This window comes from Selaginella moellendorffii, unplaced genomic scaffold (genome assembly GCF_000143415.4).
Source record: "Selaginella moellendorffii unplaced genomic scaffold, v1.0 SELMOscaffold_25, whole genome shotgun sequence".
NCBI classification, from domain to species: Eukaryota; Viridiplantae; Streptophyta; class Lycopodiopsida; order Selaginellales; family Selaginellaceae; genus Selaginella; species Selaginella moellendorffii.
In genome coordinates, this window is record NW_003314286.1 from 764,998 (window position 1) to 791,204 (window position 26,207).

At 51.2% G+C, this 26,207-nt stretch overlaps 11 protein-coding genes across 17 annotated transcripts; 2 read left to right on the forward strand and 9 right to left on the reverse strand.

The window, feature by feature from the left end:
- Window positions 1–156: 156 nt before the first annotated feature.
- On the reverse strand, window positions 157–3,225 carry LOC112347954 (pentatricopeptide repeat-containing protein At2g13600-like). Its single transcript, XM_024679747.1, has 3 exons — window positions 3,029–3,225; window positions 2,276–2,407; window positions 157–2,026 (listed from the first exon to the last, which is right to left on the reverse strand). Exons 1-3 carry the CDS (start codon window positions 3,223–3,225, stop codon window positions 157–159), a joined length of 2,199 nt encoding a protein of 732 aa, XP_024535515.1.
- A 105-nt stretch (window positions 3,226–3,330) lies between these two features.
- Window positions 3,331–4,795, reverse strand: LOC9637221. Its single transcript, XM_002974714.2, has 2 exons — window positions 4,386–4,795; window positions 3,331–4,048 (listed from the first exon to the last, which is right to left on the reverse strand). The coding sequence occupies exons 1-2, from the start codon at window positions 4,397–4,399 to the stop codon at window positions 3,457–3,459; spliced, it is 606 nt and encodes a 201-aa protein (XP_002974760.1). The 5' UTR covers window positions 4,400–4,795; the 3' UTR covers window positions 3,331–3,456.
- Window positions 4,796–5,175: 380 nt separating this feature from the next.
- On the reverse strand, window positions 5,176–7,798 carry LOC9637222 (zinc finger protein 143). 6 transcript variants are annotated; one of them, XM_024679507.1, is made up of 6 exons: window positions 6,947–7,798; window positions 6,769–6,867; window positions 6,533–6,658; window positions 6,300–6,424; window positions 6,152–6,241; window positions 5,176–6,092 (listed from the first exon to the last, which is right to left on the reverse strand). In XM_024679507.1, the coding sequence occupies exons 1-6, from the start codon at window positions 7,290–7,292 to the stop codon at window positions 5,277–5,279; spliced, it is 1,602 nt and encodes a 533-aa protein (XP_024535275.1). In that variant the 5' UTR covers window positions 7,293–7,798; the 3' UTR covers window positions 5,176–5,276. The 6 variants fall into 6 exon arrangements, with proteins under 6 accessions (XP_024535275.1, XP_024535273.1, XP_024535274.1 ...); XM_024679505.1 differs by having other exon boundaries at window positions 6,533–6,664; XM_024679506.1 differs by having other exon boundaries at window positions 6,763–6,867.
- On the reverse strand, window positions 7,418–10,218 carry LOC112347955 (pentatricopeptide repeat-containing protein At4g02750-like). Its single transcript, XM_024679748.1, has 2 exons — window positions 7,996–10,218; window positions 7,418–7,753 (listed from the first exon to the last, which is right to left on the reverse strand). The coding sequence occupies exons 1-2, from the start codon at window positions 10,216–10,218 to the stop codon at window positions 7,418–7,420; spliced, it is 2,559 nt and encodes an 852-aa protein (XP_024535516.1).
- Window positions 10,219–11,330: 1,112 nt separating this feature from the next.
- LOC9637223 (4-hydroxyphenylpyruvate dioxygenase) lies at window positions 11,331–13,092 on the reverse strand. The gene is made up of 2 exons (XM_002974716.2): window positions 11,615–13,092; window positions 11,331–11,551 (listed from the first exon to the last, which is right to left on the reverse strand). Exons 1-2 carry the CDS (start codon window positions 13,012–13,014, stop codon window positions 11,407–11,409), a joined length of 1,545 nt encoding a protein of 514 aa, XP_002974762.2. The 5' UTR covers window positions 13,015–13,092; the 3' UTR covers window positions 11,331–11,406.
- A 112-nt stretch (window positions 13,093–13,204) lies between these two features.
- LOC9637224 (cilia- and flagella-associated protein 52) lies at window positions 13,205–16,343 on the reverse strand. Its single transcript, XM_024679466.1, has 14 exons — window positions 16,178–16,343; window positions 16,007–16,102; window positions 15,869–15,952; window positions 15,526–15,816; window positions 15,414–15,473; window positions 15,070–15,338; window positions 14,836–15,007; window positions 14,636–14,776; window positions 14,523–14,588; window positions 14,382–14,465; window positions 14,240–14,308; window positions 14,082–14,183; window positions 13,815–14,015; window positions 13,205–13,565 (listed from the first exon to the last, which is right to left on the reverse strand). Exons 1-14 carry the CDS (start codon window positions 16,304–16,306, stop codon window positions 13,422–13,424), a joined length of 1,908 nt encoding a protein of 635 aa, XP_024535234.1. The 5' UTR covers window positions 16,307–16,343; the 3' UTR covers window positions 13,205–13,421.
- A 125-nt stretch (window positions 16,344–16,468) lies between these two features.
- LOC9637225 (phosphoribosylamine--glycine ligase) lies at window positions 16,469–18,344 on the reverse strand. Its single transcript, XM_002974718.2, has 4 exons — window positions 18,093–18,344; window positions 17,660–18,030; window positions 17,079–17,609; window positions 16,469–17,004 (listed from the first exon to the last, which is right to left on the reverse strand). The coding sequence occupies exons 1-4, from the start codon at window positions 18,331–18,333 to the stop codon at window positions 16,579–16,581; spliced, it is 1,569 nt and encodes a 522-aa protein (XP_002974764.2). The 5' UTR covers window positions 18,334–18,344; the 3' UTR covers window positions 16,469–16,578.
- A 16-nt stretch (window positions 18,345–18,360) lies between these two features.
- LOC9637226 (cystathionine beta-lyase, chloroplastic) lies at window positions 18,361–20,386 on the reverse strand. The gene is made up of 13 exons (XM_002974719.2): window positions 20,349–20,386; window positions 20,187–20,292; window positions 20,024–20,136; window positions 19,904–19,974; window positions 19,753–19,844; window positions 19,614–19,701; window positions 19,452–19,563; window positions 19,298–19,394; window positions 19,160–19,241; window positions 18,989–19,106; window positions 18,830–18,937; window positions 18,675–18,777; window positions 18,361–18,622 (listed from the first exon to the last, which is right to left on the reverse strand). Exons 2-13 carry the CDS (start codon window positions 20,215–20,217, stop codon window positions 18,444–18,446), a joined length of 1,194 nt encoding a protein of 397 aa, XP_002974765.2. The 5' UTR covers window positions 20,218–20,292; window positions 20,349–20,386; the 3' UTR covers window positions 18,361–18,443.
- A 144-nt stretch (window positions 20,387–20,530) lies between these two features.
- LOC9637227 (programmed cell death protein 2-like) lies at window positions 20,531–22,929 on the forward strand. Of its 2 annotated transcripts, none has more exons than XM_024679469.1 (8): window positions 20,531–20,674; window positions 20,740–20,841; window positions 20,916–20,999; window positions 21,111–21,208; window positions 21,295–21,656; window positions 21,735–21,984; window positions 22,042–22,252; window positions 22,307–22,929. In XM_024679469.1, exons 1-8 carry the CDS (start codon window positions 20,633–20,635, stop codon window positions 22,391–22,393), a joined length of 1,236 nt encoding a protein of 411 aa, XP_024535237.1. In that variant the 5' UTR covers window positions 20,531–20,632; the 3' UTR covers window positions 22,394–22,929. The 2 variants fall into 2 exon arrangements, with proteins under 2 accessions (XP_024535237.1, XP_002974567.1); XM_002974521.2 differs by having other exon boundaries at window positions 20,746–20,841.
- LOC9636696 (bystin) lies at window positions 22,256–24,594 on the reverse strand. Its single transcript, XM_002974720.2, has 12 exons — window positions 24,415–24,594; window positions 24,287–24,360; window positions 24,092–24,227; window positions 23,892–24,027; window positions 23,788–23,836; window positions 23,400–23,727; window positions 23,246–23,325; window positions 23,137–23,184; window positions 22,933–23,079; window positions 22,795–22,867; window positions 22,648–22,711; window positions 22,256–22,586 (listed from the first exon to the last, which is right to left on the reverse strand). Exons 1-12 carry the CDS (start codon window positions 24,559–24,561, stop codon window positions 22,501–22,503), a joined length of 1,368 nt encoding a protein of 455 aa, XP_002974766.2. The 5' UTR covers window positions 24,562–24,594; the 3' UTR covers window positions 22,256–22,500.
- Window positions 24,586–26,158, forward strand: LOC9637228 (protein MEMO1). Its single transcript, XM_002974522.2, has 8 exons — window positions 24,586–24,751; window positions 24,815–24,899; window positions 24,962–25,030; window positions 25,092–25,204; window positions 25,255–25,366; window positions 25,444–25,587; window positions 25,637–25,811; window positions 25,877–26,158. The coding sequence occupies exons 1-8, from the start codon at window positions 24,706–24,708 to the stop codon at window positions 26,000–26,002; spliced, it is 870 nt and encodes a 289-aa protein (XP_002974568.1). The 5' UTR covers window positions 24,586–24,705; the 3' UTR covers window positions 26,003–26,158.
- The last annotated feature ends 49 nt before the right edge of the window (window positions 26,159–26,207 follow it).

Genomic DNA, 26,207 nt, shown 5'->3' on the forward strand with positions numbered 1-26,207 from the left:
AATACCTTTCAACATTGTCAATGATGTTGCTGCCATGCACGCGCTTCATTCTCCTCGAGAGTTGCTAATCCTTTGCCCTACACCACCCTTGAGAGACGATCAACTTTATCAGGGTTAAGGGCAACTGAATAAAATCAGAATCCATATTGATCTGATTTATGTAAATACCCTTACATTTGCCATGAGGTTATACGCGACCGGATCGCTGGGATCTATCTTGACGAGCTCTTGGAACGCCACCTTCGCCACCTTTGCGTTCTTCCACTTGTGGCAGGCCCCCAGCACCGTCCTCCACGTAACCGCGGTGGGCTCATGCGGCATTCCCCTCACCATCGCCACCGCCTCCTCCAGCCGGTTGGCGCGGCCCAGCACGTCCACCATGCAGTGGTAGTGCTCGATCCCGCGAGGAACTCCACACCTCCCCATCGCCGCGAAGAGCCCCCGCGCGCGATCCACCATCCCGGCGTGGCTGCAAGCCGAGATCGCGCACACGAAGCTCGCGCCCACGGGAGGAATGCCCTCGTCGATCATCTGGCGGAAGAGCTCCAGCGCGCGATCGATGTCTCCGCCGTGGCTCAGCCCCGCCAGGAGCGCGTTCCAGGCGATGGAGTCGTTGCTCGCGGATGCCGCGAAGAGGCACTGCGCGTGGCGGAGGCTCCCGGATTTGCAGTAGGCGTCGATCAGCCCCGCGTGGAGGACGGGGAGGATCTCCATCCCCGCGCGGAGTATCCGCTCGTGGATGGATTGCGCGAGGGGTAGCGACGAGGCGGCGGTGGCGCACGCCTTGAGCGCGGCGCTCATCGCCCAGGCATCGGCCGAGAGAGGAAGACGATCGAGCCACAATTCGCGCGAGAGGAGGAGCTCCAGCGCGAGCTCGCCCTCGCCGGCGCTGGCGTGGGCGGAGGCGATGGAGCTGACAGTCACGGCGCTGTGGGCTGGGAGGCGATCGAACGCCATGCGCGCGTCGATCAAGCTCCCACACTTGGCGTACATGTCCACGATCGCGCCGCCCACGAATTCCTCGCGCTCGAATCCCCATCGCCTGGCCCGGGCGTGGAGCTCCATCCCCTCGCGAAGAGCGCCCATTTTCACCGCGATGTTCTTCCCGCCAGTCGAGATCTCTCGCGGCTTCTCGCTCGCTGCCAGGGCGATGCACGCCTTGATCGCCGCGAGGACACACCGAGCGTCTGGATCCGCGCAGCTCCGGCTGCCCGCCATGATCTTGAACGATTCCAGCGCCAGCGCCGCCTCTCCATTGTCCGCGTAGCCATTCACCAGCGCTGTCCACGCCACCACGTCCGGGGCATCGATCTGATCGAACACCCGGCGGCAATCCCTTGCGCTGCCACACCGCGCGTAGAAATCCACCAGCGCGGTGGCCAGGAAAAAATCCCTGGAGCACCAGCAAGCATCGATCGTCGCGTGGATCGCCATGCCTTGCTCAAGAGCCCTCAGCTTCACCACTCTCCCGGGGGAGAGCTCCACGCCAGACTCCATCGATGCGAGCTCGCAGCACGCCCTGATCGCCGCGGAGAATGCCCTGGCATCCGGGGTGGGGATCGCCCGCGGCCTGGAGTGGAAGAGATCGAGCGCCGTGGAGGGATCCCCGGAATCGATGTAGGCCAGCATGAGCGCCGTCCAAGAGGCGAGGCTGTGGCCCGCGGGGGTGAGATCGAAGATCCGCCGAGCGTCGACGGTGCTGCCACAGCGGGAGTACATTGTGACAAGCGCGCTGGCGACGTAGGAATTGGAATCGAGGGAGCGAGCGGCGGCTTCCCCATGGATAATCCGGCCCTGCTCTAGCTCCTGGATCGCGGACGATGCCCTGAGCGCCGGGATGAGAAGCCAGATGCTTGGCTGCGGCCTCGGTCGCTGGATGTAGTGCGCGGGGAGTCGAGATAAAGCGAATGCGCAGACCTGGTGGTAGTGCCGCCCTATGGAGCTTCGGATATTAGGGTTCCTGGGTAAGAACCCTAAACTCTCCAGCGTTTTTCCGTTAAACACTCTTGGCGCAAATTTAACCGCGCTATCCGATCAGTGTGCCCGACAGAAATCCCTCCTGAGAAGAGCAAGAGCTCCGACATGGAATCAGAACATTGTCATTATAGGTCTTACATAAAGTTTTGTTAGATGAGCATGAGTTTCTAAAACGGGCATTGGAAATGTTAGACACATGAATCAATACTAAGAGAAAGTACCATATTTTAAAAGAGTGCACCACTCATCTAGGCGACTGCTCTAAAAGGGGTTGCCTCTTCTTCCTCATTAGGCAAACTTTTGCCCCATGGGCACCTCTTTAATACTAGTCATCCAGAATTCTTTCACCATGAGTAACACATGCTCTAAATTCCACTCCACAGTCTCCAGAAACATCCTCCAATCTACAAAGCAGCATAGAAAAGCAAACCTAAAAGAAGCCACTCCAACTGTTTCATTTGAACAAAATTCAAATTAAAACTTTAAATAATTTGTTACGCATTGTATGTAGTAATGTTTAATAGTATATGTATTAATTCAATTGATCAAATAAAATTTTATAATTATAAACATGTTTATAATTTATAAACACAAAATTAATTTTATTGCATAAGATGGTAGAATAAAAAATATATACTAAAAAGTGTTTAAGCAAGTTATAAACATGTTTATAAATTATAAATACAAAATTAATCTAAATGAATAACAACCGTTAGATAGTAAAAGATCCTATAATATTCAGGCATATTCTAGATATAACAGGTTTGCTTAAGCAAACCAAAAACATTAAATTTCAAAGCAAACCAAAACACCCACTACGTCCAAGCCAATGCTCAATCAGTGCCCTTCACAATCAAAGATTATGCATGCCATTTGTGCTCCCAAAACGAAAAGTTGACACTCTCCCTCCTGTTTTCTTGGAGAAGAGCAAAGTTGAGCTGCAACATAGGAATCAGGGCCACCTCAAGTATTGTTGTAAGTCTTAGACAGGACGTACCTATTGTGGTTGTCTAGCAGCTTGACGTCGGATAGATTCGACCTCTAACTCCACCTTGGGCGTCTCACAATTGGGCCATAGCTGCTGTTAGTGTTGTGGAAAAATTGGCCAGCAGACAGTCTCATATGAGCAGAAGGAATTTTGGGAGACTGCTCCTCCAAACTTCCTTCACCATAAACAGGGCCCAAATTCTTCACCTCCCAGGAGCAATGTCTGTTGGCCAATCCTTCCACAGTCCTTGTACTCGCCATTGATTCACTAAAAGACCCACTCTTTTTAGAATCTTTTGCGCTACTATGCCGGCGGAAAGGAATCCAAAACCTAAAACAAATCACCCCAGCTGTTTCCATTTAAACTGTGTGACAACATGTGACAACATGCTAACATTGACAAAATTCATACTGTACATAGCGTAATTTTATTTTTTCCAATTTTTTCACGAACAAGCCAACTAGCCAACAATCAACCAGCATACATATAACTCACAAGTTCAGAAATCCAGCGTGCGGCGGCCTTGCTCGCCCCAGGAGATACTTGAGCGTCCGGGAGAGGCTGAGCTTGGAGAAGAATCCCATGAGGCCGCAGCACTGATCGCCGCCACCACCACCACTGCCACCACCACTGCCACCACCACTACCACCATCACCACCACCGGCGGTGACGAGCCTGGGCATGCTCATGCTGAATGTGAGCGGAGCATAGCCCATGATCTTCTGCCAGTTCCACGGGAAGAACTGCGTCGAGTTGTCGACGACGTTGAGCGGCTGCAAGTATGCCCGCGCGGCCTGTTCCACCAGATGGTTCTTCATTCGAGTTCTCGGGCTCCCGCCGCCGCCGCCGCCGCTCACGCTCTCCGTGCTGTGGCATTGGTACTGGAGGAACATCACGTCCCGGAGGCTCGTGTAGTGGAGGTCCAGGCTATCCACGCTGATAATCTCTGGCTTGTTGAGTCGCCAGTCTATAACCCCTGCCTTTGAAATAGTAGCAGTAGCTGCCGGTTTCTTAGCTGCTGGTTTCTTAGCGGCTGAGAAGAGCGATGAAACGAGCGGGCGCATTGTCGGTGAGCTAGTCAGCCTGCAAACAGTAGAACACGGTGTCAAGCTTGGCACACGAAAGCTTGGATTGATCGTATAGACCAAACAAAAGAAAACGAAAGTTTCACTCAATGCAGCAGACAAAGCAACCCCTCTCCACTTTTCTTTCTATTTGAAACTGTGCTAGATCTCGAAACTCTAAAGCTAAACTTTAGCATGAAAAAGGCATCAGACGCGAATCGTTTGGACATCTACAGTGAATGCCAAGATCAGAGCAAACAAAAAGGAATCCCCGGAGAAAGCAGGGACATTTGGTCCCAAGCGGATGATAACACGCCGTGACGAAATCTCCCAAGAGAAAGAGTGAAGGAGCATACCTCTTCGTGGACATTTTCCGCTAGGCGATGCTACGCCTCGTCGACGCCATCAACGCCGGAGGCCTTGCAGGAGCAGAAGAAGAAGGCGCTGCGAGGACGAACAGCCATGGCTAGCAAGCACACAAATCCTGGCGATCGATCGAACTAGATTCTCAAACAAACGAAGAACAAGGAAGAAAGAAAGAACAAAACGAATGAAAAAGCACTCCAAATCCAACCAAAAAGAACAGAAAAAAGGGAAAATCTCTCACGGATAAAGAGATAAAGAACCAAAGATTCAGACAAAGAAATCCGGATCCATCACAGATCGCGAAGAACAAAGCGAGAAAATGGGGAGCTCTCTCCTGCCTAGAAACCCTACCTCTCCTAAAAGCTTTTAATCCCGTCCTGGGCTCTACAATGTGGCTACAGACCTTTCCTTGCTCGCCTTTCCTGCTGGCGGGCGGGGATAAAAATCGACCGTTCTTACAGCACTTCGTGGCCGGCTCCCAGCCGTCGGATCCCCAGGTAAAATACCATGCCTCCCGTTGGATGCTATTATAGCAAAAAATTCTCACCCAATGATTTGTCTCCACTCCAATGTCCCATTTTGTTTTCCAACCATACAATATTACATCATACACGTTTTCCGGGAAGAAAGCCAATCACAGAGATTTTCGTCAATCGCCGCGCCACACGTGTCGCTAAGCTGTCCCTCTCCATGGGTGGTTTGGTGCCGTACTACATGGCGGCCCATTGCAAACGCATCCGGAGATAATTCCACGCTGGTGGAGGCGTACGGAACCACACCTTTTTTTTTCGCCTTTTGCCCTTTCTAGGAAAGTTTCCTTGTGCCCTAGGATTCAGGGTTTAAGGTTTATAGCAAGAGTGTTCTTCTTCCTTGGCGGGGTTTTAGTCCACCAAGCAGGGCTGTTCTTGGAACGCGAACAAATGCGTCACTGGGAGCTCCGATTGCTGCAGCAAGATCATCTTGTGCGAGGACGACGACGACGATGACCACACCGCTGCTCCATCGCCGCTTTGATTCTGCCCTTGGCTCTGGAGCGCGTGATTCTGCCAGGTACTCGCGCTGCTCGCGATCGCGTCCGCCTTCTTGATCTTCTCCTCGGTGATGGAGCTCTCCGGCGGTAGCAATCCGCTGGGCCTGAGCGCCACCATCTCGCTCGAGTGCTGGATCATCCTGGGGTCGGCCTGCACGAGCCTCGCGCCGTGGTCCGCCGTTGGGAGCTTCTGCGCGAACACCAGCACCTCCCTGTCTTCGCAGCTCGCCTGCTCGATGTCCGGCTCGATCGAGTCGTCTGACGATGATAGCTCCGACTCGTCGTCCACCTCCAGCAGGTCCTTCTCCCGCTCCAGCTTCTTCATCGCCCGCTCGATCTTGCCCAGCTCCTTGGTCTCCCGCTCTAGCTCCACCTCCAGCTCCTGGATCCGCTTCTTCCGCCCCTCGCGCCAGTCGTCCAGCCTCTCCCTTCTCGTCAGTAGCATTTGGAGCTTCTCCTGCTTCTTGGCCGCTTTCATCTCCGGAGTGAGATCCTTGAGCGCGTCCATGAGCACGTCGCCGTCGACCATGTTGTGGTCCTTGCACATATGAGCCCGGAGCTTGTAGTTCTGGCAGTATTTCTTCTCGCAGCCTTCGTGCGGGCACTCGTGGTACTCGCCGGTGTGCGTCTTCATGTGAGAGCGCAAGTTAAAATCTAGAGAAAATGCCTGCCATTGCTCAGGATCAGCACAAGTGAAAACAATATCCGAGCGTGGAAACTCCTCACCTTTCCGCAGCCTTCGTGCAGGCAAACAAATGACTTCTCGCCAGTATGAATAAGATAATGTCGCTTTAACTTGGATCTTTCCAAGAATCTCTGGAACAAATCACAGTTTGAGAAGTTCAAGCCAGAGAAACAACGCTCAAGATCTTACCCTGTTGCAACCTTCGTAGTGACAAACATATGGTCTGTCACCATGTACTCGGGCATGCCGGTATAGTCCACCAGGTTCACTGAATACTTTGTCACAGCCTTCGTGCTTGCACACATACAAATTCCCTGCACAGATTGGAAACGCAAAGTTCTTCAGTACCAAGGGCGCTACAAAGCACAGCAGAGCGAAGAACGTGAAATAAACATATCTAATGCATCATGCGCTTAAGCTACCTTGGCGTGGCTGATCAGAGTTCTCACTGGAATTCATTCCACTCAAACCTTTCCTGCCGCCGTTTGCTCTCGAAGGCCTGCCTCTTTTCTTCGGACGCATGCGTCTTGGAACTCTCTGCCCGACCTCTACAACTAATGAAATAAAACTTAAGAAACACAAGAACGTAACAGGTGGAAGCCAAGCAAAGCAGCAAAAACAAAGCAAAACCAAACAAAAGACAATCCACTACCTTTACCATTTTGAGAAGAATACTTCGCACTTTCGGCAAAAACCTCTGTCATGCTCCGGACACGAGCGGGCTTGCGAGTTGATTCGGTATCGTCTGACTCATCTCCTGGAAAATGGAAAGTCGAAAGTCGACGAACACTTGTAGTCAGAGAGGAGATGGAGAAAAAAAGAAGAAAACGCTTTACCGGGATACCGCCGCTTGATTCCCCGGTTGGCACGAACAGGACGCGTGTTTTCCTCGAGCTTGGGAGTGACAAGTGGTGGTGGAGTGGTCGCCGCCGTGGAAGGAGCTGAGGAAGAAGATCTTCTCCTGTAAGTCAGGAGAGTTTTTTCTTTGGTGTCCACCCCTGCCTCGGTCTTCACAGTAGTGACAACTTCCAATGCTTGCGGCTGCTGCCCGGAGCCACCACCAGCACCACCACCGTCGACTTCCACTTCACCATAGTCGCCGCTAGATCCATCGTCGTCTTGCCTCACGGGCACTGTCACCACCTCTTTAGCTTCCCCATCCACGGTCCCATCGAAATCCATGCCCCCCAGGAAGACGAAACGCGAAGATAATCCACGCTACCTCCTCTTATGGCGCATAGAATTCTCGCGTACTGCGCTGCCCGCTCTATCGATCTCCACGTTTCTCCCTTGCCTCTACACCACACCTAGTTCTTGCTAAGAGATTGGACGATACCTGGTCGAGAGCTCGTCCAGAATTTCGGATCTGCGCACCCTAAACCCCACGAATTCCTCCCGAGACCAGCGCCAGCAGCCACGGCCCGGCGAACCCCCTCGCCCCCCCCGGATCCGCCGTCACCAAAACCCCAGAATCGCCGTGCTGCTGGCGCTGGCGCTGCTGGAGCTCCAGGGAGCTGGCGCCGGCGGCAGCGATTCCATGCCGGATGGCCGCGACTCCTCACAATCCCATCCTTCCCGGAAGCGCGATGGGGATGGAAGCGCTGCTCTCGAGAGACAAAGCTGGGCAGTGTGTAGCCAAAAGCCTAGAGGCGCTTAAAGCTCTAGTCTAAAAGCCAGGGATTAGCGAGGGGATAAGGAATATAGCCTGGGCATCAAGCCACCCAGTGTGTGGTGTGCGCGGCGTGCGTCCATCTTAGCTTTCTATCCCTCTCTCTCACACACCGGTCGGGGGTTCGAATCTCCTCCACAACACGACAAAATAATGCAAGGCGGAAGAACCCTAATTTCAACTCCTAGAAAATTTCTCGTCCGGTGGGGCGTAGACTTTGGAGAGGAGAATGTAGCTCGCAGCTGGGCTTTTGGGATCGATCGCGGCTCGAGCTCCTCGCTCCAGATCGCTATGCACGGTCCAGGCGTTGAGAAGGATCGTCCAGGTCACAGCGTCCGGGAGAAAGGGCATGCTGTGGACGAGCTCCTCGGCCTCTTGGATCCGCCTCGAGCGCCCCAGGAGATCGATCATCGAGGAGTAGTGCTCGATCGTCGGCTCCAGGCCGTGGGCTTCCCGGATCGAGGCGAAGAAGTCGCGCCCCTGGATCACGTCCCCCGAGTGGCTGCAGGCGTGGAGGATCATCACGAACGCGTCCGCGTTTGGCTTCCAGCCGAAGAGATTCATCGCCCGGAAGAGATCGATGGTCTCTTGGCAGCTGCCGTTGGACGCCAATCCGGCCATGAGCGCGACGAAGCACGCGGTGTCCGGCTCGGGCATTCGATCAAACACGGATTTTGCTCGATCGGCGAGACCGTTTTGGGCGAGCGAGGCCATCAAAACGAGCCAGGAGACGGTGCTCCACTCGGGCATGAGGTGGAAGAAGAGCTCGGGCTCGCGAATATACCCGTTCTGGGAATATCCAAAGATCAAGGAGTTCCAAGAGATAATGTCCCTCTGTGGCATCTTCTCAAACACTCCCTTTGTTGCCTCTGGATGCCCTCTCATGGCATATAATCTCACCATGGAGTTCCAAAGCATGGCATTCCAGCAAGGAATCTTTGCAAACGCCTCTTTTGCTTCTTCTAAATGCCCGTTTTGGGAATATCCGTCGATTAGTACGTTCCAGGCCACCTTGTCTCGCCTGGGCATCTTTTCGAAAATATCCCGGGTGTCTTCCGGGCGGCCTTGTTGGGAATATACGCCGAGCATCGCGGTCCACGAAACCTCGTCCGTGTGGGGCATGACGTGGAACAATCCACGCCCTTCGTCGGCTCGCCCATTCTGGGCGTAGGCGCTGAGCATCACATTCCAGAGCGTCTTGTCTCTTTGGGGCGATCGATCGAAGAGATCGCGCGCCTGGAGCAGCGATCCTAGGCCGGCATAGGCGCCGATCATCGTCGTGCAAGCAATAAGATCCCGGGCGGGCATTCGGTGGTAGATTTCTTCCAGTAGCTCTCGATCTTGATCTTCTTGTTCTTCGTTCGCCACGCCCTGGAGGAGGCGATTCCAGGAGATCACGTCGCGCTGCGGCATCCAGTCGAAGAGCCGCTTGGATTCCTCGATCTTGGCGTTCAGGGCGTGCGCGGTGATCATTTCGTTCCACGTCATGAGCGGCAGATCCGGCAGCGTCGATTCGAGTAGAGCTTGGAATTTCCCGGTGGGAGCGTACGTCTGCGCCATCAGGCTCCAAGAAATCTCGCTCCACTGCGGCATTCTCTCCAGGAATGCTGCTGCTGCCGCGAGGCCGTGATCATCTCTTCCAGAATCTTGGAGCTCCGCCTGGATGGCGCAGTTCCAAGACTCGAGATCTCTCCTCGCCATCGCCAAGAAAGTCCTCTCCACGTCCTCGCAGCGCCCGCTCTGCCCGTAGGTCGTGATGAGCGCGTTCCACGACACCACGCTTCGATCCGGCATGGCGTGGAAGATCTCTACGGCCTCGTCGAATCGATCCGAGCGCAAGAATGCCGCCATGAGCGCGTTCCAGGCGACGAGATCCGGGCGAGGAAGAAGCGCAAATATTTCCAGCGCGCGCTCCAAGTGCCCGGTCTGGGAATACGCCGCTATCATGCTCGTGAAGGAGATTACATCCGCCAGCGGCATTCTATCGAAGAATATTTTTGCCTCGATTGGAATTCCAGAGAGATTGCACGCCTGGATCATCGCGTTCCAGCACACGACGTTCCGACGAGGCACGCGATCGAAGTAGCTCTTGGCGGCATCAATTTGCCCAGCTCGGGCGTGTGCTGTGATCATAGCGCTCCAGGCGATCGTGTCGGGGTCGCGGATGTAAGCGAAGATCGCCTCTGCGTGGGCGATCATGCCGCATTGCGAGAAGATCTTGAGCAGCGTTCCACACGATATTGCGTCGTGCTGGGGCATCTTGGAGAAGGCCTCGCGGGCGGGAAGCATATGCCCGGACTGGGCATATGCCGCAAGAAGGATATTCCAGGAGAAGATATTCCTTTGATCCATGGCTAGGAAGACGCACTGCGCGTCTTGGACGCTCCCGGACCGTCCGAGGGCGCTGATGAGCATATTCGCTCTTCGTGTCTTGTCCATGGGACTGGGGTGACGCTTCTCCCTGGTATCTTACTAGTTTTTCGATTGCCATGGCACAGAAAGAAATCTTTGCAAGAATATCAAACATACATTATTATTATTACATGAGTAGCTAGGGAGATTTGGAGGGCTAAATGATGACTAATGCCTCCACCGAAGAACAGGATTCGAATTGGCAAGACCGAAAATTTCAAAGTTTTGAAGATGCCACGTAGGGAAGAGCTTGCTCTTATTTAAACAAAACCTTTTTTGCATAACAGGATTATTTAAGACGAGGGGCCCTTAATTCTCTCTCATATACGTATCGTATAACTTAAATTTGATTTTTAATTTTTCAAGCTTGCTAGCGAATCACAGGACAATAACCATAACATATAGCGCTAGAAGAGGAATTTGGATTATGTTAAATTCGATGGTGCTATAGATTGAGCGTTCACTGTTCAAGGAGAACAGCTGGGTAAGATTGTAGTAGAAAACTATCACTAATGAGAAGGCCTTTCGCTACAAAAGTTTTGGAGTTTGATCTCACTTGTCAGTGAAGGATAGAACTTTCCCAGTTTCCAGGAATGTCTTCCACGGTCTGTGACATCCTGTTGATCAGATCAAAGCAATGGACCACAAGTTTACGAAGCCCTCAAGAAAGAGATATCGCCATCAGGGTAATCGCAAACATTCAACCAAAGGTGGAAATCAAGTGTCTCCAAGCTACGTGGATTGCCTTTGCCTTCGAGCGCCTACAAGAAGAAGATTACAGGGTAGAAAATTGAAGACCACAAAGTAGCTGTAAGGAGCCAGTGCCGAAACTGACGATTTGCAAGCTCCAGCAGAAGGGAAATGCTCATCTTAAGGTAAGCTCTGTGATTGTGCCTCACCAATTCATCCAGCTCCCAGTCTCCACCAATTTCCAAGCTCTGGAGTTTGTCACATTTCCTGTTGAGCTTGTAGATATTCAGGACTTCCAGGCTCTCCGATTCCTGTTTGAAGTTGCCAACCTCAAAGGTAGTCAGGACGAGCATGGAGTCCTGCGAAAAATGTAATTACAACATACCAAGGAACCTCTGGCCATGGCCAATCTTTTCTCACCACCCGCTACTGGCACGTTAGGATACATGTTACAGGCAAATTTATTATATTTGACCCAAAAATCATAACAGAAAAAACAAAAAAAAAAAAAAATCTATTCCTGTTTCATCGCTCGAGAGTTTTCTCGTAGTCCTCAATCGATTTAAACAACGCCGAAAAGTTCCCCTTGCCAAATCCCCCACACCCTCCTCGCTGGACGTTCTCTTCCATGCATCCCACCCTCTGGATTATCTCCAAGAACAAAGTTGGCCTACACAAAAAGCCATAGAACATCGAATCTTTCCAAAGGACAGAGAGAAAAGAAAACACATACCTGTCACCCACAGGCTTGGTGAAGATCTGGAGCAAAATCCCCTGATCATCCTTGTCAACCAGGATCCCGAGCTCCTCGCACATCTCCACTTGCTCGGGCGTCAGGCTCGATCCAATCCTCTCCGGCAAGTCCTTGTAGTACTTCTTGTTCGGCCTGGGCATGAACTCAAACCCCCCGATGTGAGATCTCATCCTCATCTCCCTCAAAGTATGAAAGATATCCCGGCAAGAGATCGCCAAGTGCTGCAAGCCCGGCCCCTCGTTGTGATCCAAGTACGTCTGGATCTGAGACTTCCTCCGCGTGCCATGCACCGGCTCGTTCATGGGCAGCAGCACCATCTCGTTGTTGCTGGCCAGGACCATGCTGTTCAGCCCGCTCTCGCAGGTGCCAATGTCCTCGGCGGTAAACTCGGCAAACTCGTGAAAGCCCGTGAAGCCGGCCACGTACCGCGCGGCGTCCAGCAGGTTGTGGACGTTCCCGACGGCGTGATCCAGCCGGCAGAGCCCGACTCCAAGCCCCGAGGGGGACGACGAGAAAGGTGGCGGACTCACGCGCTCGTAGCCTGGGAGGAAGGGGCCGTCGAATCCGCCGCTGACGAATCGAAGAACCACGTCGCCGTAGAGCGCCACCTCGGACAGCACGAGCTCCTGGCCGGAGTGGACGTCGTGCATGGTCGTGGGCTCGAGCACCGCGATGGCGCCGTGCTCCACGCTCGTCCGGAAGGCCGTGGCGGCGTCCTCCACCCGGACGCCGACTGCCCGGACCGCGAGGCCGTGGGCGTCGAAGAAGTCGAGCATGGCGGGCTTGGTCATGGCCGGGTGGGGTGGCGGCGAGGCCGGCTGGTAGCGGTGCTTGTCCGAGTAGGGGGCCGAGAAGACGAGGACGAGGTCCTCCGACTGGAGCGCGTAGCTGCAGTAGACGTGGTTGCCGGTGGTCTGGTCCGACTTGGCGACGAGCGGCATGCCGAGCCCCCACGAGAAGCGGCGCCAGGTGTTGGTGGCGTCGCCGCACCACAGCTCGACGTGGTGGAAGCACAGCACCTTGAATCGGTCGGTGAGTGGGTTGGAGCGCACGAACTTGTCGAATCCCACGAGCCCGCTCTTGGCCTTACTCTCCAGATCCTGCCGCTGCCGCCGCTGCTGCTCGATCTCCTTTCCAATGTCCACCTTTCCGGCGCGATCCGTGTGCTCCAGGACCGAGCCGGACCTCCTCGGGCTGGACCTCGGGCTTGGCGACCTCGGGCTGGCCGCGGCGGCTGTCGCGCGCGACTGAGAGATGGACGAGGAGCTAGAGGAGGGAGGGGAAGAGAGCGATGCATGGCGGGCGCTACTCGCGGCCGCCATGAGCGAGGACGAGCATGGCGACGATGAGGGCGCGGGGATTACTACCGGGGATTGCATCCAGCCTATCCTTCCTTGCTGGATTTGATAGAATTCCACCCCCTTCTCGATTGATTGCTTGATGGAAGGGCTCTACCTATATGCTCGCGCCAGGAAAAATTTGATCCCCTCCTCACGGATGAAGCCGCAAAAATCCGATCTTGCGCGTCGCCAAACTCGAGGCACACAAAAAAAGAATGAAGGAGCGAGCTTAAAAACTTTGAGGATCCTCCTTTTATTTCTTTCTCCCTCTTTTTTTTTTCCTCTCTTTTCCCCTTTGCGGCTGTGCGCTCGCTTGTTGGCCAGTTGTGTCACCACACAAAAGACGCCGTATCTATATACTGTCCCACCCACGATGCGTTTTCTAACAGTGAATTCTTTGCTTTGGTCGTTTCGCTTTGCTTGATTGATCTCTCCAAATCCTTTCCTCACAGCTCTGGGCTTCCGCTGGCTGGGCTTCCAACGCTGGCGGGGCTCGTGGATGCCGACGTTGGAGCTTTGTAGTCCCAGATAAAAATGCCACCTTCCTCCCCCACCGAGACTACGTGTTGCTGATCGGGGCTTATCTTCACCTGGAACACACACGAGATAAGTGAGAACTCAACACGGCAGCGAGGAATGAAACCAAAACTGACACCTTCTAGATCCTATCCAACTATCTATCAAGCCATCTATATCTCAACCTCATTGTTCCACGCAAATGGAGCCTCGTACCTTGGTGACGATGAGCTGACACACAAGACAGCTTCTAGATCCTATCCAACTATCTTCAAGCCATCTATATCTACATGTCCTCGTTCTACACGAATGGAGTTTCGTACCTTGGTGATGGGCTCGCTGTGTCCTTTCCCTGTGAAGTAAGGATGGCCCTCGTCGTAGTTCCACAGGAGCACCTCCTTGTCATATCCCCCGCTGACGAACGCGGTGCCGTCGGGGCTTATGTCCAGCGCGGTCATCTCCGAGGTCAGAGATCCGTCTACGATTCGGATCGCCGCGCAGTCGTAGGCATCCCAGTACGTTATCTGGAATGGAAAATCTCTCAGCGTTGCCAGTCTCAAAGCCAGGAGATAATGAAAGTGTGTTCCAACCTTGCGGTCTGTTCCGGTTGTAAGAAGCTGGCTCTCGTCAGGGTGGTACTGGATGGCCTTGAAGAAAGTAGACGCGAACATACTGTTGTTTCTTGTAAATCGCTGCCATTGCCACGGGAGTCGTGAGGAGGGAAGAAAATCTCGTAGCCAGGACTTACAGTAAGATCCCACACAATGCACGAGCCGTCGCTGCTGCAACTTACGCATTCCGAGTCGTTTTTTCGAACCTAACACCGCGGGAAAGGAAAAGGAAACAAACTTTTCAAGTTGTGCCCCCGCGATCAGAAAAGATATCGGTACCTGGACGCCGTTGACTACTTCGACATGCTCTTTCATCGTCGCGATCAAGCTGTGACTTTGGGGGCCGATCCTCCATACACGCACCTGTCAGGACAAAAAAATTCGTGCTGTGTGCTAAAAAGATTAAAGCTCGAGAATCACCTGACCATCCACGCCACCGCTGATTATCTTTCCACTGTCGGATGTGCCTGTGATTGCCGTCACGCCCTGCTTGTCAGCGTCAGTACAAAAGGAGATAAAAGAGAGAGCTTTACCAGTTTGTGAGCATTGAGTATCGTATAGAGTAGTTTTCCTGTTTGTGGCCCGAAGGCCCGAATCCGGCCGTCATTCCAGCCGCTAATGAGGGACTTTCCGTCGGGCATAAATGCTAAGCTCATGCATTTCTGGTTGGGGACCTGAATTAATGAAAAAAACAGGCGTTTCATCTTGTTTGCTTATCGAGTAAAAAACTTACCTGAATCCGAAGTAGCTCTCGACACTTTTCCAGCTGCCATATACGAATATCATCCATCGAGCACGTAGCAAAGACTTCACTGTAGCCCGATGGAAAAGCGATGTCATTGATTTTGTCGTAATGGCAAGTATGAATGAGTTGTGAGGCCATCATATTCCTTTTTGCATCATACCTATAACAGCGTTCTGGCAGCGGCTTATCAGTAACTGGAAAAGAATTAAAGAAAATGCTTACTTGACGAGATACATGTTGCTCTTGGAAGTTCCAACAAAGAACTCGAAAGATCCGCTTTGATCAGCATTACCATTGGCCATTGCAGTGACACTACCGTGAACTTTGGTAGAGGAAACCGTTTTCAAAGTTCCAGACCTCAGGAGTACAATGTTTCCATCTCCACCCCCGACAAGTAGGTCGTCAAAGGGCGTCGATATCGTAGATTGTACTCCCATGCAAAGCTTTTGCTTAGGCCCATGATTTTGAAACAATTTCGGACCCAAACTCACCTGCATAGTACAACAGGGCGATAGTAAGGAGAATTGCAACAGGAGGAAAAATATACATAAAAGAAAATAACAAACCTGAAGAACATCTCCAGTTTGAGTTCCAACATATACGTACTCGTCCTTACTATCAATAACCTGGCAATGCATCAAGATGAGACCACGAACTTTAGCCTGAACCAGCACTTACAATTGTTTGCAACACTCGCCTGATTTTACCAAGTTGGCAATCGTATGGCCGAAGCTGCCTGTTTCCCTCGTCAAATTCCCAAATGGTCAGCTTAGCTGATGCAGCTGTGACGAGTTTTGTGCTTGTGCAATTGAAGAAGCACACGCACTGAGCATAGTCGATTGGCGTCGGACTGCCACAAACCGCCTTGCCCGACTTCACATACCAAACGACCAGTTTCCCATCATCTTGACCTCCAGTTGATGCCACGAAAGTTTCACAGGGAGAAAAGCTCAAGGACTCCACTTTCACCTGTCGCAAAATCATAGCTGACTTCAGTAATCTTTTCCCGAATGGGATTTACCTTGTGCAAATTCAGCTGGTGAAGAATCCTTCGCTCCTCCAGATCCCAGATGATAATGGTTGTCGTAAATCCCATGTACGAAACCTGTTCATTTAGAGGGACAAGTTAGACTTTAAAATGGAGAAAGTGACATTTCACCTGTCCTGTTGCCAAATATTTTCCACTTCTTGAGATGGCCAAACAGGACACCTTGTTGCTGTGTCCTTGCAAAAACTCTTGGTTGTGATCATCGCCCTGAAACAACCAAGACGTTAGAAAAAAGTTTCGATGAAGACAAAAAGAAGAACCGAAAAAAGGAAAAGATCATACCCGGTGTCTCAAAACAATGCAAGTCCCAAGCGCATAGACGAGCGTCGACTTGTCCGGGTGAAGAACCATGCCACCAGGCACGGTTCCGCTGTAGCCGATCACGCTTCCCAAGGGCAGTGGACGCGACATCTTTCCACATCCACCGGTGGAGGCCAGTCCAAATCATCAAAGATCCGACACTCGCTGGATTTCCACGAGAGATTCCAAGCTACTACTTCAGCAGACACCCACGAATGAAAGCCCTGTTCTCCTACAACCGACCCTGTGAGACGATGCTCTTCCAGAAAATCGTTGAGCGAGCTATAACCGCCAGTTAATTCATATTTCAGTTAAAGTTCCAAACAGCCTTCTTCCTCCTTTCTTATTCTTTTTCGCTTCCCTGTGCCCGGATCGCTCGCTCTTTATCTGTGCCGATGCCTGGCTTCAGCAAGCCGTGCTACAGCCCTCCAGCCGATATCCCGACGGCAAAAACCATCTGGCCAAGAAACCACGTCCACGGCTTGATAAGCTCTGTTCTGTGCCTCGGCTATATCCTTTCCCAGTGCTGTGACACCCAAAACTCTGCCACCCACGGCCACTATATGCCCATCCGAGTCTACGTCTGTTCCTGCGTGGAATACCTTTACGCCCCTGACCGCTGCTTCCGCCTCGTCTAGATTCTTGATCAAAGTCCCTTTCTTATAGTTTCCTGGGTATCCACTGCTCGCTAGAACCACTACCAATGCAGGATCTTTTGTCCATTTCAAGCCTTCGATGTCCTTGAGTTCACCCTTGCATGCAGCTAATAGCAGTTTTGCCAGATCTGACTCGAACCTCATCATTAGCACCTAAAGCCCGTGCAAAAGAGATTTAGTTAGACATATAAACAATGAACTGAAAGAAGTAAGAGAAGAAGTTTTACCTGGCACTCTGGATCCCCGAAACGAACATTGTACTCCAGGAGCTTGGGAATTCCAGTCTTTTTGTCGATCATCAACCCGGCATATAGTATTCCAACGTACTTGCAACCTTCTTCGGCCATGCCTTTGACTGTAGGGAGAATTATAGTATCCATCACCAAGGACTCGAGGCGCGAGTCGACCATAGGCGCCGGCGAGTATGCTCCCATGCCACCCGTGTTAGGACCAATGTCACCGTCGCCAACACGCTTGTGATCTTGAGCGGAAGCCAGTGGAAGAGCCGTGTGACCGTCCACGATTGCAAAGAACGAAGCCTCCTCCCCGTCAAGAAACTCTTCCACGACGATTTTTCCGCCAGCGGAGCCCAAAGCTCCCTGGACGAGCATCGTATCCACAGCCTCGTAAGCCTCTTCCAAGCTCATGGCGACGGTCACACCTTTCCCGGCAGCAAGCCCGTCAGCCTTGACAACTATTGGAACTCCTTCCTCGGAGATGTAGTGCTTCGCGGCCGATGGATCTGTGAAGCTCCGGTACTGCAAGAAAAATGAAAAATAAGTCTATAGGAAAGAAAGAAAAATCCAACCTTGGCTGTGGGGATCTTGTACTTGTCGCAGAAGTCCTTCATGAAAGACTTGGAGCCTTCTAGCGCTGCGGCGGAGGCTGAAGGGCCAAAAGCTGGAATCCCAGCCTCGACGAGATCATCGACAAGCCCCGCGACGAGCGGAGCTTCAGGACCGACGACAACCAAGCCAACTTCCCACCGCTTACAAAACGAGATCACTGCAACACTATCGCTTACGTCGAGATCGGCAATGCAAGTAGCATCCCCCGCGATGGAGATCCCAATATTCCCTGGCGCGCAAAACACACCATCGCAGCTCGCAGCTCGCTGGAGGCCGTAGCAAAGCGCGTGCTCTCTACCACCGCCTCCAATCACAAGGCAGATGATTCCATCTATGAAAATGCCATCGAGTGGGAATAGTGTAAACGACTGTAGATAGAGCAAAGGAACGAACCTGACAACGCAGTCGATTGATCGCTGGCCTCCACGAGCACTACTCGCGATAATCTTCGGCGAGAGCTGACCGATCGGCTCGAGAAGCTCACGGCAGCACCCAGGATTGAGGAAGATCGAGACCAGGCCAGAGTATTCCAAGCCGCGAGCTTGAAAATGCCATCGCTGGAGGCGCCGGAGTAGATCCGTGGACGAGCGCCTAGATTTCCAAGCCCTATCGCGCCAGCGGCAGCACACGCCATCAATCACTGCCTAAACCCTGACCAGAGTATAAACCCTAGTTCTTCCCAGATGATAAAAGGTGTATATTTCCCGCCGGAAGAAAATTGGCTGGAAGGAAACCAGTGTTGGGTCAATCCCAGGGAGCGCTAGCGATGGCTTGCTCCAAATCTTCTACCAAGTCATTCACGTCCTCGATGCCCACAGAGATCCTTATGAGATCTTTCTGGAGGCCTCGAGCTTTGCGGACTTCCACGGGGATGCTCGCGTGGGACATGAAGCACGGCAAGCTTATCAGCGATTTCACACTCCCTGAGACACCAGATCTTAGAAGGAATGGAGAAACTCTCAAAGATGAAGTTACCGAAGCTCACTGTGATGCTGAAAAGCCGAGTTTGCTCGACGATGTGCTTGGAAACTGCGACCGAGCCCGTGTAAAAGCTTAGAACAGATCCAGCTCCCATGCACTGGAAAGATTTATGCGTTTGGATGAAGAAGACAACCATATGGAAGAGTTACCTGGCTGTAATGAAGTTCATGTCCTGGGTGACTGGGCAATCCCGCATAGCGAACGTTGCCGAGCTTTGGATGTGAGGCCAGGTACTCCGCTATCACCTGGGCATTTTGCTACAAGAAAGAAGGAGCAGTGTTTGAGAAGCAAGATATTCTAAACAGTACCTGTTGCTTCTCCACACGGAGCGGCATGGTTTTGATCCCTCGCAAGCACCCCCAACAATCAAAGGGTGCTAGGCCGGTTCCTTCGGCGTTTTGGAGGAAGTAAATTTTCTTTGCCAATCTGGAATAAGCAGCTCACTGGCTTAGATACGAAACAAAGTGATATAGACTTACTCATCGTCTTTGACAGCAAGCACACCAGCCATGAGGTCGCTGTGGCCGGAAATAAATTTAGTTGCCGAATGCATGACAATATCTGCAATCGATCACACGCAAGCCGTAAGTTAAATGGACAAGATGGAAAAATTATACCTGCGCCAAGCTCCAATGGTTTGGACAACGCCGGAGACATGATACTATTGTCTACCATAACTAAAGCACCGTTCTCATGAGCAATTCTTGAGATTGCCTACAAAACCATGTTATGTGGTGGTAAACGAACGAATCAAGCAGTTGATGTATATACCCGAATGTCGGAGATGATTTGACGAGGATTAGTCGGGCTCTCGAGCCACACAAGTCGCGTAGACGAAGATATGGCACGTCGAACATCCTCTAGATTACTGGTGTCTACACGCCTGAAAAACCATAGTAAGAAACTCCACATTCTTCATATCTAGCTTATTACTTCACAGTGATTCCAGAATTTGGAGTAATTCGGGACAGAAGTCTATCAGATCCGCCATAGATGTCATCGCCTGCAACTATGTCTTCTCCTGAAAAGATTTCGACAATGAAACTGCTGGAAAAATGGATACAGACATCACCTGCTGAAACTAGATGGGATGCAGCACTTAGCGCAGCCATTCCACTGGTAAAACAAAACGCTCGGGAAGCACCCTCCAACTTTGCTAGCAACCTACAAATCGTTTGATCGTGAGCTAGAAAATGAAGATAAAAAAAGAAGAGAACGCTTACGATTCAAGAGCATCACGAGTTGGATTCCCACTTCTCGTGTAGTCATACTGGCCGCATTCGGTAGCTGATGGCTAGAAAAAAATCAACGTCGAGCGTTCCAACACCAGAATCGAAACTTACTTGCTTGAAAGTTGCCGTCTGATACAGCGGTGTGCTAAGAGCTCCAAATGGATCGAATTCGCTGCTAAATTGCATAATCTCCGTCGACATGCTAAGCTCCTTCTTCGCATCCACTGCCAGGGTACAAATGAGCGGAAGAGCAAAGGATTCCAAGCCAATGTACCTGACCCTGGAGCTAGATTTTCAAGCTCCATCGCGCAAGGCCGAGCAAAACATCTGGCTGCCACTCCGGGCGCCCTGATCCTCGATGGAGCGCCGATTCCAGCAGCCTGACACACGATTCACAGCTGCGTGGTCGAAAATACGTGAAATCGAAGCCCCATACCTGCGATGGCGCCGCGATTGCCACTCCCTCGAGTAGCATTCTAGCCAGTGAGAATAATTTTTAGGGTTCGTCAAGGCAATGTTTTGTCCACGTGGCGCGATTCTAGACCGGCGGTAGCCGGTTGCCATGGTGTCCCTTTAGAACAAGAAAAAAATGCGTGTAAAGGGATTCGAGAAAGGTCGATCTTTTCATTTCATTCATTCATTCATTCTCTAGGGTTGTGGTAGGGTTTTGAGAGCGCCTCGCCGGGGAGAGGCCCGGGAGAAGCAAATTCGATCGGTCGGATGGGGCGCCCGCTTCCGGCACACCTCACGACTGTGGACGCTGTAAGCAATCGAGCGCCGTGAGCTGCGATCTTTCTTTCTTTCGTTTGCTGAATTCTCGCTCTCAGCGGCAGGAAAATGAGAATGTCGTGCTGGGAATGCCTGGGCCATGGGCGGAGGACAATCAAGAAATGAGCGATCACTACACGAGCAAAGTCGGGGGATTGCCGGTAGAATTGGTTTCTTTTTCCTCAGCTGTGTGTGATCGTAAGAATTTCACTTGGAGCTCGCGTTTCTGGAACAGGATTGGCCGCTTGATTCTGACGAGATCGACAGCAGCTTGCTGAAATGCAGTGTTTGCGGTGGTGAATTGGGACTCGTTGCACAGGTTTAATTCATGTATACTGTGATGCCTATTCCCTGCTTGCGATTATCTTTGCTTTTTCCGTGCCAGCTTTTTCCAGGTTATCTCAAAGTTTGCTTTTGTTTCCATTTGCAGGTGTATGCCCCGTTATCGATCAACAATACCAAGATCGAAGAACGTGTGCTTTTTATTTTTGGATGCCCCACGTCTAGCTGCGGTATCAGTCCTCTCAGGTTCTTTCTACAAACAAAGCCATATATATTCAACTTGCTAGCATTCTTCCATGCAACTTAGCTTTTACTAACTAAGAACATTCCAGTTGGAGAACATTGAGGTTGCAGAAGGATGGTCCCTCGTCACCTGTGTGCTCGCCGGCTAGCGATACGCCATCGACTTCAACCGGTGAGTCTGGTGATGATGCCGAAGCTTCATCCGCTAGAGACGATCAAAACTCGAATGATTGGTGGGAGGACGACTCCTCGTGGGCTCCTATAGCTCAGGCTGAGAATGGGGAAGAGGCTGGGAGCATGGGATTGCACGAACTGGAAGAAGCTCTACTCGAGGCCGGATATGCTGCGGCAGCTCGACCGCAGTCACAGGCCAGTACGCGCCATGAGATACGAGAGTCCAATGAGGATGAACCAACGTCAAGCGAGGAGATTACTGAGGCCGAGTTACCTGGTAATACAACTTGTGGTTTTCGCATTTCCTTGGCACTCTTTTGAGGACGAGGCTATTGACAGATTGGTGACAATGCAGTGCTACCATGCTTTTACATCTATTCCCAGAACGAGTCCCATCCGTGCCGGGGCAGCAGAGCCGTGAGCGCTCTACAAAACTCGGAACGGCTTGTGGACTTCGGTCTGGATGCTAGTACCGGTACCGATTCCGCTCCGGCGGACGAGTGTTGGGAAGGGGAGGAATACGAACACGATAGGACCGTTTCAGCTGACAGGACTTATTTGAAGTTCAAAAAGAGATTGGATTGCTACCCGGAACAATGCTACAGGTTGGTCAGTTTGTTTCCAGTTCATGTTTTTTTGAGACTTGCTTTGGTTGAGCTCAGGTATAGTTTCGGTGGCCGTGCGTTGCTGGCGAACAAAGATCAAGGGGATCCCGGTGTTTGCTCCTTGTGTCGAGGGCCTCGTGTTTATGAGATGCAGCTCATGCCACCGCTTCTCTACTATCTGCAGCAAGCTTGTAAAGATCTCCCTTCTACGTCCTACGGCCCCAACGATTGGGAATGGTTGACAGTCATCATCTACACTTGTGCTCAGGTAGAATGAAAACCACTGGTCGCATTTTCATTTCACAGTTCCGCTTTTTCCCAGAGCTGCTCAAGGCCACCACAGGCTGATGGTGAAAGGAAGAGTTGGATAGTGGTGGAAGAAGCTACCATTTTACAGTACGAGACATAAAATGGATGGAGATGCTACATACCGTCCTGCATTGGATCAATCATCAATCAAGAAGCACCAAAATCGCAGCTCGCGGTTCATTCGTTTATTGTGGAGGGAGGCATTTCTCACTCTTCCATTTCGACTTCCACCTTGGGCAAGTCCCAGACGTCCTCAGTCGTGGCGCCAGTGATGATCATCATCGGCTGCTGAAGTGGTGGAAGGTTAAGGAAAAGAAGAGAAAACAATGCGAGCAAGACTTTCCCAAAGGATATCATCTTCTTCCTTTTGGCCGCGATTCAGGCTGTGTTGGAGTTCTCTTTGGACCTCCGGCGTGACCTGCGTTCCATCAAACAAAACCTTGTCAATCAATCAAGTCCAGGACGAGCAACAAAACTTTCTTCTCTCGACTTGTCTCTCACCAGATAATGCTTCTGATGGCGCATCAGTCGCTTCAAGCTCTCCTTATCGGCCTCGGTTAAAGAGTTCTTGTACCTGGCAAACTTTCGCGACATTAATAAAGAGCAAAGGAGAGAAACTTCCTTCTTTTCGGCGAATACCTCTGGACAAACGTGAGCAGGCATTGGTGCCATATAACAGGGAGCTGGCGCTCTTCTTCCGTGAACTTCACGAAATGAGAGAGCACAGCATCGATGACACGGTGAGGCAGCGAGTACTTCTTATCTAGCAGAAGCTTCAAAAAATAGCTGCAAAGCAAAGAACAAGAAAAACTATAGAAAAGAGATGAGAGGTTTATCGTTTACCTGTTTGTACCGGAATACTCCATCTCGGCAATTTTAAGTATCGCAACACTGGGACAAGAACAATTTTAATTTGTTCTTCTAAATATGAAGACAATGGAAAAGAACTTACCTTGAATGACCCGCAGGTATTGATACCTTTTGAATGATACTGCCGACGATCACGGCTTCCCGCAAGTTGCAAGTTTGCGACTTGACAATTCCAAACAGTAAAAGGAAACAGTTAGCAAGCGATTCTGTGCTCGGAAGAATCATCAGACGCTCACCAAGCAGAGAGGAAAGATGATGCCTTTGTAGAACGCGGAGGGCTTGTAGACCGATTTCTTGAGTGCTTGGTAGAGAGCAAAATGAAGTCTTTTGTTGGTCCGGATGTCTTCGCGAATTCGAGGCAGCAGCACCAGTGTATAAAACCGCGCAGCCATCCGCGAGTTTAAGTTAGAAGCGAAAAGCCGAGTTGCCTGGTACACGGCGTTTGGGGACCAGTTCTCAGGCTCTGTCAAGTAGAGAGCTTGTTCCCACTCGGCTAGAGCTGTAACAATCTTGAAAGCTTTTGGTAACTTCCCGGCCGTGTATCGGCTTAAAAGCTTCCCAACGCTGCAGTACACATAGCACGGTTCTTATCAATGTCAAATATAAACAGAGGAAAGAACTTGCCCACGATATACGTCGATGACCTTTTGATCAAACCCGGGAACAGTTCTTCCTGCGAAAAATCGATTTTGTTTCCATGGAATGCGTGTAAACACGTTGATTCGTACCTTCATCCTTCAATAGGTCCTGCGTAGCATTGGAGTTTTGAATTTTGCTCATGATCATGTCTGTGAGCGTACGCTGCGGAGGCGCGTCCTTGGCCATGAACATAGAAAGAATGCGTTCTTCTTCTTCCGAAATCTCCTGCAGAGAAGGGAAATATAAGATCAAGCGAAAGGTCTGAGCAACATTTTCTCATTCGACTTACGTGACCTTCGGCTGGATCAAACTCGCTCTTGCTGTCAAAGATATCATCCTCCTCATCGTCAGTCTCGTTGGCGGCCACATTCTTTTCTAGAGCCTCAAAAGCCTTGCCAGCGTTTGAGCGCTCATCCTCTTCATCCCTGTCGGCGAGAAAACGCCTCTCAACACTCGAGAGATGATAAAAAATGCGAGGACGTACTCTTCTTTCTGGATCTCTTTCATTTGTTTCCTTGCCTCTTTAAGAATTCTGCCGCTCATAGAAGCATCCACGTACTGTACAACACGAATGTTAGCCCAGTATTCGATCAAGCAGGAAAAAACTCCTACATCGTCATTCTCTTGCTTGCTCTTGGATTTCTTGGACCTCGCCCTGCTCGAAACCACGGTCTCGCTCTCAATTTGATCTTCCAGTGTCATCCTCGCCCTCTTCTCTTTCCCGGGTGCGGCTCCTCCCCTCCGCTTCATCCCCGCCATGGCTAAACCCTAAATAAAACCCTAGACTCTGGAGAAAAACATTAGGGCTCTTGGCTACAGACGTTTGAGTGGAAATCACGCGCGACGGCCCCATTCTGCCTGAGCTTCTACCGGCGATTGTGGAGAGGCAGGGGCGTCGAGGCCATGGCGCGTCAAGCATCTCACGCTGGATCTTGGTACTCCGATGATGGTGAGCATTGTCTCGAATTTCGGGAATTTGGGGGTGAAATTGGGGTTTTCTTGAATGTGGCAGCGCTGGAGCTTCGCGAGGAGCTGGATGGATGGCTCAAAGGCTCTGGTCTTCCAAAGAAGCCGGACGCGCGAGCTGTGATTGCTCCGTGAGTGGGAATTATTTCTTCTTTCTTGAAAATCTTGCGAGCAAGAACGTCAATTCTTGCAGGCATGCTGGATATCGTTACTCTGGACGCTGCGCTGCCTTCGCATTCGCGAATATAGATCCACAAGTCGTGTAAGTTTGCTCTTCCTTGCACGACTCTTGCTACTTTTCTCAAATTTTATCTTTGTTCCAGATCTAGAGTTTTTATCCTTGGGCCATCTCACCATCACTACACTCGCAAGTGTGCTCTTTCGAGAACTTCTGTTTACAAAACTCCACTGGGAGATCTTCCTATCGATCTAGATGGTATTCTTTCTTGCATTGGATTTCCTATAAGTCGTGAAAGTTCTTTGTAGTTTACAGAGAGCTCAAGGAAACTGGGCAGTTTGAGGAGATGCGTGTGGATGTCGACGAGGCCGAGCACAGCATGGAAATGCATCTGCCATACCTCGCCAAAGTTTTCAGCGGGTAACTCTCTCGTTTCCAAATCGTTCTAGAGTAATTGGTGTGTGGAACTCGCTACTGACTTAGACATACAAGTGAAGGGTGCCCGTGAAGATCGTTCCCATTCTAGTCGGCGCATTGTCATCTGAGAGTGAAGCTCTGTATGGGCGGCTGCTTGCAAAGTACCTCGACGATCCCTCTAACTTCTTCTCCGTCTCCTCGGATTTCTGTCACTGGGGATCACGGTAAGTCCCTTTTCTCGCTTGTTTGTTCATCAATTTATCCTTCCCGCAGGTTTGGATACACGTACTATGACAAGAAGCGTGGTCCCATTTACAAGTCCATCGAGGCTCTCGACAAGTGTGGCATGGACATCATCGAGTCCAAAAATCCGGAAGCTTTCAAGAGCTACCTGGACGAGTACGAGAACACCATTTGTGGACGCCATCCCATAGGAGTTCTTCTTCACGTAAGCTTTAGTAGCATTCCAGATCGAAAGGAACTCTCAATTTTTTTTTACTTTGTTCCATGCAGATGATACAACATTGTAACACCAAACTGGAGCTAAGATTCTTGCAATACGAGCAGTCAAGCCATTGCAAAACTTCGCGAGACAGCAGCGTGAGCTACGCATCCGCGGTGATCACGGTGGAATGCTGATAAGAAGGCGAGCTCTATGCTACCAAATAATTCTTTCTACTAACACACGCATTAGTTCAAATTTTACATACTATACGACCTCTCCATCTCCAATGGACGTTGTCATTAAATGATAAGATTGGGTCCAAAGAAAGAATGGGTAAATCCTATTATTGATGTGAATGTGATAAAAACCAGCAGCGAAAGCAATATAGCCTGGGCGAAA

Excerpts from the sequence above, each read along its gene's own strand:
- LOC112347954 (XM_024679747.1), bottom strand. The coding sequence starts at position 3,225 with ATGGCGAGTACAAGGACTGTGGAAGGATTGGCCAACAGACATTGCTCC. Across the intron at positions 2,408-3,028 it reads CCAATTGTGAGACGCCCAAG|GTTTGCTTTTCTATGCTGCT; the intron begins GTGGAGTTAGAG and ends GGCTTCTTTTAG. Across the intron at positions 2,027-2,275 it reads GAGGTGCCCATGGGGCAAAA|CGCGGTTAAATTTGCGCCAA; the intron begins GTTTGCCTAATG and ends CTGATCGGATAG.
- LOC9637222 (XM_024679504.1), bottom strand. The coding sequence starts at position 7,292 with ATGGATTTCGATGGGACCGTGGATGGGGAAGCTAAAGAGGTGGTGACA. Across the intron at positions 6,868-6,946 it reads AATCAAGCGGCGGTATCCCG|GAGATGAGTCAGACGATACC; the intron begins GTAAAGCGTTTT and ends TCCATTTTCCAG. Across the intron at positions 6,093-6,151 it reads TGCACGAAGGCTGCGGAAAG|GCATTTTCTCTAGATTTTAA; the intron begins GTGAGGAGTTTC and ends GAGCAATGGCAG.
- LOC112347955 (XM_024679748.1), bottom strand. The coding sequence starts at position 10,218 with ATGGACAAGACACGAAGAGCGAATATGCTCATCAGCGCCCTCGGACGG. Across the intron at positions 7,754-7,995 it reads GCTACATTCTCCTCTCCAAA|GCTTTTGGCTACACACTGCC; the intron begins GTCTACGCCCCA and ends AAGCGCCTCTAG.
- LOC9637223 (XM_002974716.2), bottom strand. The coding sequence starts at position 13,014 with ATGCAATCCCCGGTAGTAATCCCCGCGCCCTCATCGTCGCCATGCTCG. Across the intron at positions 11,552-11,614 it reads ACCAAGCCTGTGGGTGACAG|GCCAACTTTGTTCTTGGAGA; the intron begins GTATGTGTTTTC and ends CTTTTTGTGTAG.
- LOC9637224 (XM_024679466.1), bottom strand. The coding sequence starts at position 16,306 with ATGTCGCGTCCACTGCCCTTGGGAAGCGTGATCGGCTACAGCGGAACC. Across the intron at positions 14,016-14,081 it reads CAACCGGAACAGACCGCAAG|ATAACGTACTGGGATGCCTA; the intron begins GTTGGAACACAC and ends TTTCCATTCCAG. Across the intron at positions 13,566-13,814 it reads ACAGCGAGCCCATCACCAAG|GTGAAGATAAGCCCCGATCA; the intron begins GTACGAAACTCC and ends TGTGTGTTCCAG.
- LOC9637225 (XM_002974718.2), bottom strand. The coding sequence starts at position 18,333 with ATGGCGTGTGCTGCCGCTGGCGCGATAGGGCTTGGAAATCTAGGCGCT. Across the intron at positions 17,610-17,659 it reads ACAAGATCCCCACAGCCAAG|TACCGGAGCTTCACAGATCC; the intron begins GTTGGATTTTTC and ends TTTTTCTTGCAG. Across the intron at positions 17,005-17,078 it reads TCGGGGATCCAGAGTGCCAG|GTGCTAATGATGAGGTTCGA; the intron begins GTAAAACTTCTT and ends CACGGGCTTTAG.
- LOC9637226 (XM_002974719.2), bottom strand. The coding sequence starts at position 20,217 with ATGGAGCTTGAAAATCTAGCTCCAGGGTCAG. Across the intron at positions 19,395-19,451 it reads AAATCATCTCCGACATTCGG|GCAATCTCAAGAATTGCTCA; the intron begins GTATATACATCA and ends ATGGTTTTGTAG. Across the intron at positions 18,938-18,988 it reads TCCGTGTGGAGAAGCAACAG|CAAAATGCCCAGGTGATAGC; the intron begins GTACTGTTTAGA and ends TCTTTCTTGTAG.
- LOC9637227 (XM_024679469.1), top strand. The coding sequence starts at position 20,633 with ATGGGGCGCCCGCTTCCGGCACACCTCACGACTGTGGACGCT. Across the intron at positions 20,842-20,915 it reads GCAAAGTCGGGGGATTGCCG|GATTGGCCGCTTGATTCTGA; the intron begins GTAGAATTGGTT and ends TTTCTGGAACAG. Across the intron at positions 21,657-21,734 it reads TACTGAGGCCGAGTTACCTG|TGCTACCATGCTTTTACATC; the intron begins GTAATACAACTT and ends GTGACAATGCAG.
- LOC9636696 (XM_002974720.2), bottom strand. The coding sequence starts at position 24,561 with ATGGCGGGGATGAAGCGGAGGGGAGGAGCCGCACCCGGGAAAGAGAAG. Across the intron at positions 24,028-24,091 it reads TTGATCCAGCCGAAGGTCAC|GAGATTTCGGAAGAAGAAGA; the intron begins GTAAGTCGAATG and ends CCTTCTCTGCAG. Across the intron at positions 22,868-22,932 it reads CTGCTCACGTTTGTCCAGAG|GTACAAGAACTCTTTAACCG; the intron begins GTATTCGCCGAA and ends AAAGTTTGCCAG.
- LOC9637228 (XM_002974522.2), top strand. The coding sequence starts at position 24,706 with ATGGCGCGTCAAGCATCTCACGCTGGATCTTGGTACTCCGATGATG. Across the intron at positions 25,588-25,636 it reads TTCTGTCACTGGGGATCACG|GTTTGGATACACGTACTATG; the intron begins GTAAGTCCCTTT and ends TCCTTCCCGCAG. Across the intron at positions 25,812-25,876 it reads CCATAGGAGTTCTTCTTCAC|ATGATACAACATTGTAACAC; the intron begins GTAAGCTTTAGT and ends TGTTCCATGCAG.